This window comes from Falco punctatus (genome assembly GCF_963210335.1).
Source record: "Falco punctatus genome assembly, chromosome: 15".
NCBI classification, from domain to species: Eukaryota; Metazoa; Chordata; class Aves; order Falconiformes; family Falconidae; genus Falco; species Falco punctatus.
In genome coordinates this window covers 20,683,846-20,697,999 of record NC_137595.1, presented here as the reverse complement: position 1 = coordinate 20,697,999, position 14,154 = coordinate 20,683,846, and the positions used below count along the sequence as shown (strand labels likewise).

The window sequence follows — 14,154 nt, the reverse complement described above, 5'->3', positions numbered from 1 at the left end:
ATGTTTCAAAAGTTTAGGAAGTTAAGCAACTGACTTTCTTCAGTACTTCTAAAACTTCTGCTTTGATTTGTCATGAATATAGACTAAGAATTAAAAAAAAAAAATCAGTTATGCTTACTTTTAAACTTCTTTAACAAGGCACAGAATAGGTCTTGATGTACATTTAAGTTAGATGTCAAATAGTTGTGGCCATTTAGAAGCATCTGTGTTTTTATCCTAAAGCCTCTAGGCAGCCATCATCTCATCATATTCCCCAGTATCCCACTGCCAGCCAAAAGGTTTAATGTCTTCTCATCCTCACGTTAGAATGCATATTTATCATGTGATTGCATATGTCCACTCAGCCACAATGACATCACCTGCCATGGGATTAATTAAGGTTATTTGCACAAGCACCAAGCCATACACAGCAGATGCAGAGCTGAGCCTGTTTTCCACCTAGTTGGAGGGTTAAGCAGTTCTGCCCCTGAAGAGCACGTACTTAGGAAGAATCTCTGTTAAAAGCTTAACTGCAGAGAAAACTGCTAGGCACCACCATTAAGAGGCATGTTCTGTGCTGAACACTGGAATGGTTTGAAGACAGAAGCTTCCAGTAAATTGTAGACAACACAAACCATTACCTAGATTAATCCAATTAAGATTTACTATCTTGCTTTGGCCTTAGCTCATCAAGCTCCTTAAATTATTACTAGCTATTATTCAAAAATATTTTAGAAACATACCACAGCCCCTTCTCAAAAGCAGAAAAAGCAGCAATCTTTGAGGCCAGCCACATTAAAAAAAACCCTACACAGTCCATTTTCAGCTACAGAACATACCATTTCTTCCTTCTATTATAATAAGTGTTCCCTAAAGGTGAGCTTTTATGGTACTTCTGAGCTGTTTAATGACTCACTTGCTAAAGGAGATGGCCTCATCAAACTCCCAGTTTTTGCATACTGGGTCTTGAATGCATTACCTCATCCCACCTTTGTTCTATTGGTCCAGAACTGTACTATACTAACTAGTTAGCAAGATGCATGTGCCAACGGTCCCAAAAAATCACTCTGGTACCAATTACAGCTGGCCATTACCTCTCAACTGATGCACAAGATAAGTCTTTCTAGAATTGCACCCTCTCTAAATCCGCTGCAGGTCCTTGCAAGCACTCAATCTTCTCTTGCTCCACTATCACATCTGTTCCCTCCTCCATGCACTTCAGTTTCAGCCTAGAGAGCACAAAAAATGCTTACTTTTTTCCCCACAGTTTTTGCATTTCATATGTCAGCATGGAAAAATAAGAAAATCCAAAGCTCTCAGTATTTATACCACTGTAAGCGGAAAGCCAACACATCTCCACTATCCATCAGCAGGATGTGCAACTATTAGGCAATATATGATTATATGCTTTTTAGAGGGACAGAATAAAATATGCACCATGTCACAAAAATTGGAAACTAGACGGAGAATTTAAGAAAAAAACTGTTACTTTTAGAATGAAACTGTAAGCAACTTTCACCTGCACGGCTAATGACTGAAGTACAATCTAGAAGTTTATTAGAAGCATTGTACCAACAGGACAGGAAAATAAGCAACAGATACAACAATCCAGAGTTGTTCCAGGCTATCTGTAGTGCTAACTAGACTCCACCTCCAGAAACACTGTTAGTTAATCTGCCTAGGAACCCAGGAAGTCAAGATTTTCACCTCAGGACAGCTGTCAAAGACAGGTAAAAACCATGCAATTTTTATGCTACTAGTTGGCTACATGAGAAGACATCTCGTATTGTACATTTTGGGCTGTAATTTCCCTACATAAACACGTATGTGCTGCTAATCCAGTCTACTCAGCCATACTGCGATTATTCACTATATACAGACATTTTTATTAACACATTGAAGCAAGAGTAGAAGAAAAGAGGTTTGTTTTGGTTTATGTTCAAGTTCAAAAGACACAGGAGCAGGGATTAAACTAAAAAATTTTATTGAAACTTGTCCAAAATTCAGTCAGGCACACAATTTATCCATTCCACTAAGGCTTGTAATTTTGTATAGCATAGAAAAAAAAATGCATTTCAACAAGTTGAAACACCAAACAACTAAATTAGTGAAGTTAAGGCACTTGAGATGTGTGTTAATTTAGCAAAATTGCATAAAAATAACATTCTACTTTGAATAATATAGTCCTTTCTGAGATTCAATCTAAAGCATCCAAATTCTGTAACCTCTTGAGACAGGGGAGATGAAGAAGCAAGAGGCAAAAGTCTCACCATATTTTCCTCTGACTAGTAACCTCCAAGGCCACCACAGCCTGTGGAAGGAAGATTAGTGAATCAGGCTGCACAGATTTCCTGTAGTATAGATGCTGAAATATACAACAGTTTGGGGTGAGGCACAATGTCTTCCACTCAGGAATCCTTAAGGCAAAGTATCTTTGTGAGATGAGAGAACAAAACAAGAGAGCAAAAAGCACATGCATTCAAATTGTAAGGCTAACAAATCTCTGTTGGGGTAACAATATCTATCCTGGAATTAGATCTCTGCCCACTCCCATATCCTCCCCAAGGCTAAAAACTTGGGAGAAAATAAATGGAGAAGATAGAAACTTTCATGGTGACCAAAAATCTGGTATTTTTGAGAGTGTGAATGTTGGACAGTATAAGAACAATTTTTTCCAGCTCCAAGCCAACATTCACAATTTAAATGCTGCAGTTTCAGCATTTAGCAAAGAAAAGTTTTTAAATGACTAACTGAATTAATAACCCAGTTCCACTTGTTGAAAATTCTCCCTTCATCCGTGAAACAACCCCTTGCATCATACACCAGTTAAGTATTCAAAAATGAGATACAGCTCTAGGATATGCACATTCCACACCACAATCTTAAGTATTCTCCAAGGGTTGCACACAGACTGAAGGAAAACATTTCTAGGTACATGAAGATGTTTTCTCAAACTTAAAAAGGCATGAGAGAAAAGCTATTGTCACCTGCTATGCACAAACAGAAAATAAAGTGATAAATATTTGAGGGGGAAAAAACCCACATGGTAAACAGATTATCCAATTGAATGTAAAGTACTGTTTCTAGTTAGCCTACAGAAATACAGTTCTAAGCATTAAGTTCTGAATTTCACTAGAAGGAGAGTTGTTTAAGAAGATGTAAAGCTTATGAAAGAGAGATTGCATCTTAATACTCTGTGTCCTTCAGAGCAAATTGCTTGTTATATTTAAGGCACTACATGTCTTCTTTGGTTCAGTGTTTAACTATCTCATTCAGTGTAAAGAGGTAGCACGAACCATACGTATTCAGCTCTTCCATTCCATTACACACAATTTCAGTTGCCACCTTTTTGAAGGTACAGATTCTGGAATCCTTTAACTCATTAGGAAACTGCAGGAACAAAATAACATATATTCTTATTAATTTTATAAGAAACAAAGGTGTGCAACATTCCACTTAGCTTTCATATATGCCAAGAAAATCAGAATGAGAAACTGGGCCTGATGCAACTATGATGCAAGCAGCTGTGGGGAAGACACTTAAAATAAGTCTTCTAGTAATGCAAAAGCCAAGATAACCACTTCTTAGCTACAAGAAGTTTAGCAGTAGTACATAAGACCATTGCATAGAATGGAATAAAAGCTGACTGGTTATTGAACAGGGACCAAGCTCAGCTCTCTTCTGGTCTTGAGAAAAGTCTTATGAAATAAGTTTTATTATTTAGATATTTTTAAATAAGAAATGACTTCTCATAGAAAGGACATAATATTTGCCTATTTCCCACCAAATCAGATTTCAGAAAATAGGCCCTTTGCCTATTTTTCTGTTCTGGTTTATATTATTACCACACAGGGAAATACAAGTCAGCAGGAACAGATACATTTGTAAGCACACAGTCCACATAAAACCCCAGACTTCTAGTATCACTCTCAATCTTTAAGCCCTCAGTTCCATCTACCCACTTCCTTCAGAAAAGCCTATGGTGTTCTAGCTCTATTGCAATGCACAGGAAAATGACAACAGCACACACACACAAAAAAAAAGAACCCAAAACCCAGAAAACACATACCTGTATGGGTAGCCATGGTATTTAGACCTGAAGACAGACAGCAACCAGCTGAAGAACAACACCACCAAGCCAATACCAGCAATACACATAACTGCAAGAGATGCAGAGTAAGATTCCAGTAATGTGGCAGCTGTCCACAAAAACACTGCAGTGACTGGGGTTTTCAAAAGCATTCTGTAACGCTTAGAGATTTGCTCAGAGGAGACCTCTGTTAGAGTCACTGAGAAGAACTAAATTAAGACCATTAAAAAAAAAAATCCTCCTGTAAATAATTTTTATACCACTGCTTCAAGAGCAAGTTTGTGCCTCCTCCTCTCCCTTAGTAGCAAAATGCTGCAAAGCACCTTTATATTTCCCCACCTCCCAAAAGGGCTTTGAGTTTATCTTGCAGTTTGCTAAGCAACTCCAAATTCTCCCAAAAAAACGATTCACTTCTGCTTAGAATTGGGAAGTGTAAAAAAACCCACAGGCAAAAGCCTTTCTATTAAAGAGCATATAAAAAATCTTTACTGAATATGCCTTCTCTTAAGAGAGAAAAGTATTAGTACTTACTTTTTCTTTTCCCCACATCCATGTGAGAAGTAGCAGCTTCGTGGAGAAGTACCATTCCTAAAGTAACACCACCATCTATGAACGCTGTTTAAGGCTAAATCAACAAAATACAATAGACTCAACGCAATATACTCCTTCCTAATCTTGTAAATTCAGCTCCATACCTGGGGCATTAAAACTCACTGGAAAAATTAAAGGCTTTTCCCAGGCAAACCAGCAACTACAGGTGGGAAAAACAGCAACTGAAAGGCATACATAATGTCAACTTTCAAGAGAAAATAAATACAAAGTTTAAAAATATAAACTGGAAGATACGGTAGGCCTTCACACAAAATTAAAAACATGCATTTATTATCTCAGCTTGTAATGAAACAGCATTTCTTACCAGAGAGCTCAGTCCACTCCTACTACTGTTCTACTCCACTGGAAAATCCCAAAAGGAATTAAACTTCTGCATTTTGCTCCACTAACAGAATGAATAAAATGCATGAAATATTTAATCTAACAAAGTATCCTTCAAGTAGCAGTATTTCAGTCTTTTCTAGTTCTTCAATTAAGAAAAAAAAAATTACAGTTTGTAAAATTAAGGAAGCACAGACAACTCAGCCTGACATCTGCAAAGAATGAATCCTATCAAAGCAAAATAGTGGATCCAGTGGAACAGAAGACAAGAGTTCCTACAGATTTCATTCCATTTCACTATAGATGTTCAGTCCCAATCCTCCTCTTGAAATGAGACATACTTATTGTTGACTGTAATGGGACTGTTAGGAAATCTTTCCATTTCAGAGCAGTCTGCCTTCAGCACAAGAGGAAACTGACTTCAGCCTACAGGAACCTTGCCAGCTTCTACCATTTTAAATGTCTCCAGCAACTGGTAGATTGGGTCCATAACATGGATAGCAATAATACAAACATCAACAAAAAGTTTCTAGGTTGAATTTGACTGAGGGTGTCAGAAGTACAGTAATAATTAGAAAAAAGATCAGAAGTTCCCCTCCAAATGGATGGTTTAAGTTAAACATTTCATAATGAATACACAGCAAGAGAGTAAAGTTCTTTTAGCACTAGCATATTTAAACATCAATTGCTTACTTTCTATTATTTTACTACAAAAACTCCGGTGTGTTGCTTGCTGAAATTAGAATTTTGAGCAGATAAAACAAGAGAAAAGGGAGAAATTGGCAGAAGTCATTCTGTTAAAGAACACTGCTGCTGCCAACGACTTGTTAATCGCTGTCAAGCACTGAAGAGGATGGGTACTTTGAATGAAGTTTTGAAATTATGTCCCTGCAGTAAGTCTGCTAGTCTGTGTATTTGTGTAGTATAAAATGTAAACAATTTGAGACTGTGAAGCTGCAAGAAAAAAGGTATTATAAGTAAAATATATAAATCCTGAATATAAAGGACAAAAGTATGCACAGGCTAACACAGATGACGGAACAAGGAAGAAATGCTCGAGTGAGATACGACTAAAGTTACAGATGATGGATCAAAAACATACAATGCAAGAACAAAAGGAAAGAACAGGAATTTTATTCTTATGACTCTAAAGAAACATTTTTATACAAATGAGAATGGTAAAAACTCTTAACCTGCAAGTTTCCGCTTGCCTTTCTTGATGGCATAATACTGGCATGGAAAAATCATGAATCGTTAGCATGAACAAGTGGTGAGAATAAAAGTAAAGAAGGTAAGCAAACAAATAAAAGAAGAAAGATCAGTAACAGAGGAAGGAATTCAACACCAAAGCACGAACTAAGTGAGACCGGAAAAGATGGAGACATGCACAGAGGAACAGAGGCTATCCTGAAGAACCTTGTTATTCCACAAAGATCCACACCTTCAACACTATCCAATTCAGTCATTAAGCAAGGAAGGCAGCAGTGAGAAAGCAGTAAGTATTTTTCTATTCAACTTAGAGATCACCAGCATAGGAAAAGTGTAAGTTGTCATTACAGAAAGGCTCTACAAGCTTCTGCATCAGTATTAGGTGACAGAAGCCTTGAGAAAGTACCCCAATAGAAAAGGCAGCCAACAGAAAAATCATCACCAACCACATGCTTCTCAGCAGGAAGGATACTAAACAGAAGAACAATGTGTGTTTCTGCCACAAACTGGGCCTGACTGCTCCCATGGATATAGTTCTGTAAGAGACAAAGAGTAATTGATTTTAATACTGGAGTCAACTTTGGCATGATTAACAGCAGCTATGGAGCTTGAAATGAAGTTTTTGCACTGCCTCTTTCAGGAGACCAAACAAAGTTGCAGCATGAACAATTTCATCAGTTGATCACCAATTTGGGGGGGGAGGTGTCAGCATCAAAAATCCTTCTATTAACATGCACAATCAGCCCAATGTACCGTTCAGATTATAGCAAGTGCTGCTACACCCTTCATGGTCCAGATCCCCTGTTCAGCAATAATTACCTGAATTACCATAATTACGCTCTCCTGCACCCACTGTGATCCAAGTCTGATCCACACCCTGACTTTCTTAGGTTATGTACACTGCTCCTCAGCTTGGAACTCTTCAATCTACATGTGAACCCTACTCACTTGGCTCCAGAACCAAGCCTCTGAAATCTTTTTCATGGCACACCAGGAAAAGAAACATCACTACCAATACCACTGAAGCTTTATTTGTCAGTCTCAAAAAGGCTTAGGAATGATGTAAAGAGGAAACAAAAGGAAGCATTTTCAAGAAAGCATTTAAAATATGAGAACTTTGACTCAGTAAGTTAACTCAGTTTTATTTACATTAGTAGTTTACTAACCAACTAGGTTAACAGAAAATTTGAGATTTGTGAAGGAATATCATTTTTTAATCCCTTATGGGAAGCTCTACATCACTATGGTTGTGATGTTATATCTAAGTAGAAAGATAAAGTTTGATAAGCAGATCCAGAGGGCCTGACCCACCTAACCAGGCATGAGAAGACATTTCACCAAGTTAATTCCCTTCTGAATAAAATATGTGAGAAAAGCCAATATGTGACATGTAAGCACCTGAAGAGATGCAATGCTGTCAATACATTCTACTTTTACATTCTCATTCTGTACTATGTACAGAGCACTGTATTTCAAGTGATGTTAAAACTTTTTTCCTCCCTCAGAAATGAGATTTCCTAAGTCAAAGGTCACTAGACATTAATCTACCTCAAAAACCTCAGAAAGATGTTTTTTATATGTAAGTCATTAGATGGGTGTATAAGATTAAAAAAAAAGCAGGTTAAACATGAAAATGCCAGGCTCAGCAACAAGACTGTTTAGCATGTAATACTCAACATAAACACCTTTATTTTGCTGTTAGTATTTCAGAACTATCATGTCTCTTTATCAATAGAGGATAACAAGACAGGAAAGCAAACATCACAGGTAAATAAATGCTGAAAAGAAAACATGAAAACAAACAGGAATGGTTAAAAGATGCATAGGGAGTCACAGAAATGGAAGAGATCAGGTAATTTAAAATAACCTACCCTCAGAATCTAAGCAAAACAGCATTGTCATGCTTCCTCCAAAATGTATCCCTTTTTTAACATTTTGGAGAGATGGAAGGAATGCTTACCTTCAGTTCTGAACCAATGCGGAGCCCCCCCCAACCAAAAAACTTCTTCGCAAATAGCTTTGGTTACTCTGTATGCTATCCTCTTTACCTTAGGGCATTATTTTAGTACCTTCTTAGCTTTCTGTGATTACCAGAATAATCGAAGTTTCCACACACAAAAAGACCTTGAACTCTCTAGGTATTAACACAACAAAAATAAACTCCAGGGTAACTCTCTGGAACTAGTCCGCCCCCTTTCCAGCCGAGTACCATCCATATGACTGCTGCCTAATGCTTTATCGCATGGAGCCGTTTCCAACAAGAAACTGAAGGTGCTGCTAGGTAGTAAATGTATCTTAGTATTTCTCATCTGATTAAGAACTGCATTTTCTATTCTATCTTTTAAAAGCTTACTACTGAGCACAGAAAGCAATACACCTAGGAAACCCTTAAGCATCTGTCCTTAGTCTTAGAAGATCACAGAACTAACACCACCATTCTTACGGAATTAATGAATTATCAAACAGAAGATGGTAGGAATGACCTTCCTGTTCTAGGTAACGGGTGAAATTGCCCCACAGCAATTACAGAACAGAGCACTTTGGTTTAAGAGCAGTATTTTGTGATGGTTTTAGCACTAAAGCAGGAGTTTGCTAACAGAGTTTCTTCCTTGTATTTCAGCCAAGAAAAGGATAAAGCTAATTGGAAGAAAATTTAAATTTGACTGGAGCTCTCACATTCCTTCTGTTTCACACAAAACCAAACCCCTCTTTCACAACCATATTTTAAGAGAAGACAGATCCTCTCTGAACTAATCAACAGCTCTCTACTTCGCCTTGCTCACTGCAGGAGAGGTTAGCCTCACTGACAGACAAAGAAAGAAGCCAAGAACAGAATCTGCTCTCTGATTTGCTTCTTTTAATATCAGCCTTATTTTGCAGAAATAAAACAAATGCAGAAAATAAAACTAAGAAAAGACTTACCACTTGTCCTGTATGGGGATTCTTATGAGCATAGGGTGGACCTCTAATGTGGTTCCACATCTGGCCTGATGTCATTGCTAACACAAAACACTGAAAAGGAAAGAAGAAACACTATTTAATAAGGACTTTCTTCCTATTATTTTTTACCCAATTTCTTTTAATTTTGTACCCAGAAGCACTGGTTTAGAACACAATCTTAGGCTAGGCATTGTCCTACCTTTTATTTGTATAAAAGACATCTAATCAAGCATTACCTGAGCTGAAAAGACCAAGATTAAGTAATATTATCAGAATACCAAAATGTAAACCTAAATGCACCTCATTTGCCTCTACCAGGCTTATGCATCTTTAAGTACAAAAGCTTTTAAAGACTTGATTTGCTACAAAACCTACAACAACAGGCAGACAAGAGTTATAACAACTCACCAAAGCAGCAAATGCCCAGCCAGTTTTGTTATACAGAAAATCCAGATTGCTTCCACGCAAATATACAAGGCCTCCGATGACAGCCAGCAGCAGTCCTAGCATCAACGGTCCAGCATAGTTTGGTGGCCTTATCACACGAATCTGAACACAGGATATTTAAATTATTTTCCCTCAGTGGGATTACACATTGTATCTGCACTGCTGCTAACAACACCCACAATATATTAGAGTGGGTTAATAGATTTTCTACATAATAGATCCGACTTGGAAAGTAATGCTTCTTCCCCTGCTACTGTAACTTCAGTTTTATACACCTTTACCCTACCTAGTAATTTTCTCTTCCATAGGAAGAGAGAGAAAGAAGGAAATTAGTTTTACCATCTTATCAAATACAAAATTACACAAAATATTAGAACACTGAATGGAGATAAAACTTGAAGATATATGCCCAAACATGTGCCCAAACTAGATTTTGTAGATGAGAACTATTTAGACTATGTGAGAGCAGATCATTAGCCACAGATCACAACTGACACATTTCACAGCTGGAATTCTGCAGTAAGGGAGTGCTACAGAGGTGGTGGTGGGGAAAGTCTGTATATACTTACATTGACATCAGTTCTGTCAGCCACCCAACGAGCAAGCTGTTCAGCTGCAAAGCCACGCACCTGAAGTTCATATGTGTCACCCCGTTTAGGCTTGCCTTTAGCAGGAAAGTTAATGAAGGTTGGAGCAGAATTCATGTTTAGCTGTATGCAGAAAATTCATAGAAGATGACAGCAGCATGAAAAGTCTGTTTAGTAACACAATTCTAGACCATTTGTATCTTGCAACATCATCATTAAATCAATAAGAAAAACTATTTAATACATAGATTTCATTGTCAGTAACTTAAAAAAAGTAAAGACAGAACACAGTAGCTTGCATTACTGTGTTTCATAAAAGTAATCAAGGTAGTCCTGCAGTTTCCCTTTTGCATTCCGGTTTTCTCCTTTTAGTACTGAGGAATAATTTTTTTTAGCTCTGTCACTAGCAGAGCTGGATGTCTTATTAAAAAAAATTTAAGCAGGCTTTTTTATTTTTAACACAATTGTGCATGCTTTCTGAAGTGACTGACATTTCTTTGTTAGCACTCAGATCTATAGCTACTGATTCAAAAGATTCAGACCAGGTAAGAGGACATTATAATAAGTAAATAAAAGTAGTTTACAAAATGCAGTTCTATCTTTTCCTAACACTGCTTTTCCCGTAGCATTTCAGTTGTTTTTTTTTTAATGTTTCTTCTTTAACTACTACTTTTGGGAGAGAAATCTGGGAAATAGAAATATATACAATAATCTATGAAGACCATAGCTCCGTGAATGAATTTTTCATGCAACACTATGGGAAAATTGATCAAGAGTAAAAGACATTCCTCTCCACTCCTCCAGTCCAAAAGCTTCCATTTAATAAAATATCATTGCCTAAATTGTGTAGCTTTTAAATAGAGACAAGTATCTCTTAAAAAAAAAAGTTAAGATTTGCAAAACTATAACGAACTATTAATGTGATCTGCAATTGCAAGCATACATGGAAAGAACTCATACATTTAAAAAAAAACTGGTTACATAAAGTTAACCAAAGACCAAAACATCCAGGTACTCAAAAAGAAGTTAGCCCATACTGAAAGCCTAATCTAGCACACTCTAGTAATCTAAAAGTTGTAATAGCTGTTCCTAATGACATTGGTGCTTTCTATCTTGCCTCTTTGTGTATCATAGAAAAATTCAATTAAGAATTACACTGTGTTACTACAGGAGACAATCTCAGAAAAAAGTGTCAGAGAAGCCAGTTCACTCCTTGTACCTATTGCAGATTTGTTAGTTCTGTTAATATTACTGCCAACATGCTACTGTCCTCTGCTCTTGTCATTTCTTCTGAACAGCAGCTTTTAGCTTCTCAATTGTTTCTTTAATCATTGTTACACTAAATTTTGTACACATCTTTACCTTCTTGCCCTCAGTCTCCAAAACCCAAGTTAAAAATAACGTTAAAAGAGAAAAAGAGAGACCTTACCATCTGAAATACATCTGAGCCTTCATCGAAATCCACCATAGCAAAAAAAATCTTATTGGTAAATGCACTGGAATATCGCCAGGAGTTTGCCAGAATCTGGTATTCCTCATCAGCTTGCCTGTAAAACACACAAAGTGAGACACTGTATCACATGTTTGTCCAGAGCAGAAGCTACAAAACAGCTGAGGGAGCTGTAGTCACCCCACCCCATTACTGATGCCTCCCACACAACCTGACATTAACTTTCTAGTTAAGTCCAGACAATCTTCTAACAATCAAGTGAAGCATTTGACACCACTGTTGTTTTTTTTTTTAAATGCAGGGGCAAGTTTTGTTGAGTCCATGAACACAAGCAGTGGTAATTTCTAATTGAAATGTGAAAAGGAACCCAGCTGCCCATGATTTGCTAGACAACAGGATACCAAATCGAGTCCAGGTGTGCCCTCATTTCCATGTCAGAGGATGGGAAACCATTTAATTTCAAGTAACCAGGTATAAAAATAATCTTTACAGACCTCTGCCACTTCTAGATTAATACATGAAAGCCATAATATGGTTAAGGATCCAACATATTATAGTTGTAAATAAGCAAGTGCCAAACATATTAATTAACTTTTAGATTGCATGGCCAGCAGTAATTCTACAAACATTTCTCCATCAGCTGATACCAGGAAAGTCGAGTTTTCACCCCATCTTTCTCCAGAAGCCTATCAGTGTGAAAGCTGTTTCTGCAAAGCACCGATTATCTTAGGAGTGAGATAAATAATTAAGGACTATGTTATATTCTCACATACATATTACACATATTCCACACATTTAATTTCAAGTAAAATCCTGCTATAACGTGCCCAAATATAATCTTCCCACATAGGCAAAAAGCTTTATCCCAGTCTTAAATGTAATTTCCTACAAAGCACGTGATGACTTTCAAGTTCTAATTTAGGACTAAATTAAGCCCGTACTTGCACACAACACACTGTCTGTGAGGCTGAAGAGCAGTGAACATCACAATCACCGAGTAATTTCTGGGCGGTGCCTTTACAAGGCGTCGAAATTTATCTCCATTCATTCGAATAACGGATCTTTTACTCGCCCACTCCATTAGCTGGTTCACTTTTTCTGACAACACCATCTGAAAATAAAGCCAGAAAAATACTGTTGGATTTTTGGTGGGTTTTTTCCTAGTCTCACAGTACACTCTTGAAGGTTTCTAGATGTGACATAACAAACATCTGCACCGTATTTCATAAGAACACTGCTCACGTTACGTGATACTTCATTAAGATTCTTGAAGGCATTTGCAGGTCCATTTGATAGTCAGGTTAATATTATTCTTTTACTTGAGCCACTCAGTAATACACACACTTTGAGCTTAAGCACTTTGCCTTTAAGCACTTGGCTTTACACACGCTGGTGAAGACCAAAGACCGTTCAACTCACTAGTACTTTCTCACATTGCTAACTGCACAGATTTCTTTCAGCTGCACACCTCAAATCACGCCACAGCATTTGGTCAGTACCAAACATCGCTCTGTTTCCGATTTCAAAACTCGGTGGCAGAGGAATCAGCACTAGCGATGGAAGCACCATGCGGGTGCGCTCCACCACCAATGGTCAGCACGGCCAGACAAACCTTGACGCAGTGTGTACCTGGGGAACTGGTGACTGCTCAACACTAAGCTCTTTTTTTAAAGCCAAGCCAACCAATTCTGCAACGTTATACAAAGAAGCGCTAGATAAGCGACAATCCCCCCCAGATGTTAATTTATCACAAACTACTTCTTACTAACACCTTCCTTCAGATGAGTACTTTAAGGTAAATAATGAACTAACTCTTCCGTGACTCCTACCTGCCTGAAGCCGTACAGAGGGGTCTCCCAAGCCCTCGGAGCCGGCTGTGTGGGACTACGTGACACCACCGAGGCCGGGCAGGCACCCACCCCCCCCCCCGCACTGCCGGGCCACCACGCTCCCGCAGCGCTTTCTACAACAATACGGGAAGAAGCTGCATTTAAACGCACTCAAAGGTACAAGGAAAAGGAGACCTGCAGGATTCTAAAGAGGCAGCCGCTCCGCTGGGCCCGCGGCCGCGCCTGCGGGCTGCCCCTCGGGGCCGCGGGGGCCTCAAACTGAGACCCGCGGGTGTCCCAAGCTGGGGCCCGCCCAGCCCCGCTCGGCGCTGCACGACCCCGGCACGACACGGCAGAGCCCGGCGGCACCTCACCTCCTTCCGCTTCTGCCCCGCGGCGCCCGGCCCGCTCCAGGCCAGCAGCAGCAGCAGCGCCAGCACTGGCACCGCCGCCATGGCCGCCCCGCGCCCCATTGGCCGGCCCCGCCCGACCGGCAGCGCGGTCCCGCCCACTCGCTTCCTATTGGCGGAAGCGCCGGCCCGCCACTCGCTGACGGCTTTCTATTCGCTGAAGCTCTGTCCAGCACGGGCTGCCGCTAGCCCATAGGAGCGCGGCAAGCTGGAGCTGTGTGATTCGTGAAACGTGAAGGGAAGGCGGGCCGTGCCGTGCGGCGGCGGCCGGGTCCCCTGG

The 14,154-nt window shown here is 39.2% G+C and overlaps 1 protein-coding gene across 1 annotated transcript; it reads right to left on the bottom strand.

Moving 5' to 3' along the window:
• Positions 1–1,946: 1,946 nt before the first annotated feature.
• Positions 1,947–13,991, bottom strand: MAGT1 (magnesium transporter 1). Its single transcript, XM_080365430.1, has 10 exons — positions 13,839–13,991; positions 12,577–12,746; positions 11,615–11,732; positions 10,168–10,308; positions 9,560–9,700; positions 9,134–9,223; positions 6,684–6,747; positions 4,601–4,675; positions 4,049–4,139; positions 1,947–3,369 (listed from the first exon to the last, which is right to left on the bottom strand). The coding sequence occupies exons 1-10, from the start codon at positions 13,935–13,937 to the stop codon at positions 3,354–3,356; spliced, it is 1,005 nt and encodes a 334-aa protein (XP_080221556.1). The 5' UTR covers positions 13,938–13,991; the 3' UTR covers positions 1,947–3,353.
• Between the last annotated feature and the right edge of the window lie 163 nt (positions 13,992–14,154).

What these genes read in the sequence shown, in the direction of transcription:
- MAGT1 (XM_080365430.1), bottom strand. Translation starts at nt 13,937, where the DNA reads ATGGGGCGCGGGGCGGCCATGGCGGCGGTGCCAGTGCTGGCGCTGCTG. An exon ending in CGGGGCAGAAGCGGAAGGAG is followed by an intron (nt 12,747 to 13,838) that starts GTGAGGTGCCGC and finishes CTTTATTTTCAG; the next exon opens with ATGGTGTTGTCAGAAAAAGT. An exon ending in GCTCAGATGTATTTCAGATG is followed by an intron (nt 10,309 to 11,614) that starts GTAAGGTCTCTC and finishes TTCTGCATACAG; the next exon opens with CTAAACATGAATTCTGCTCC.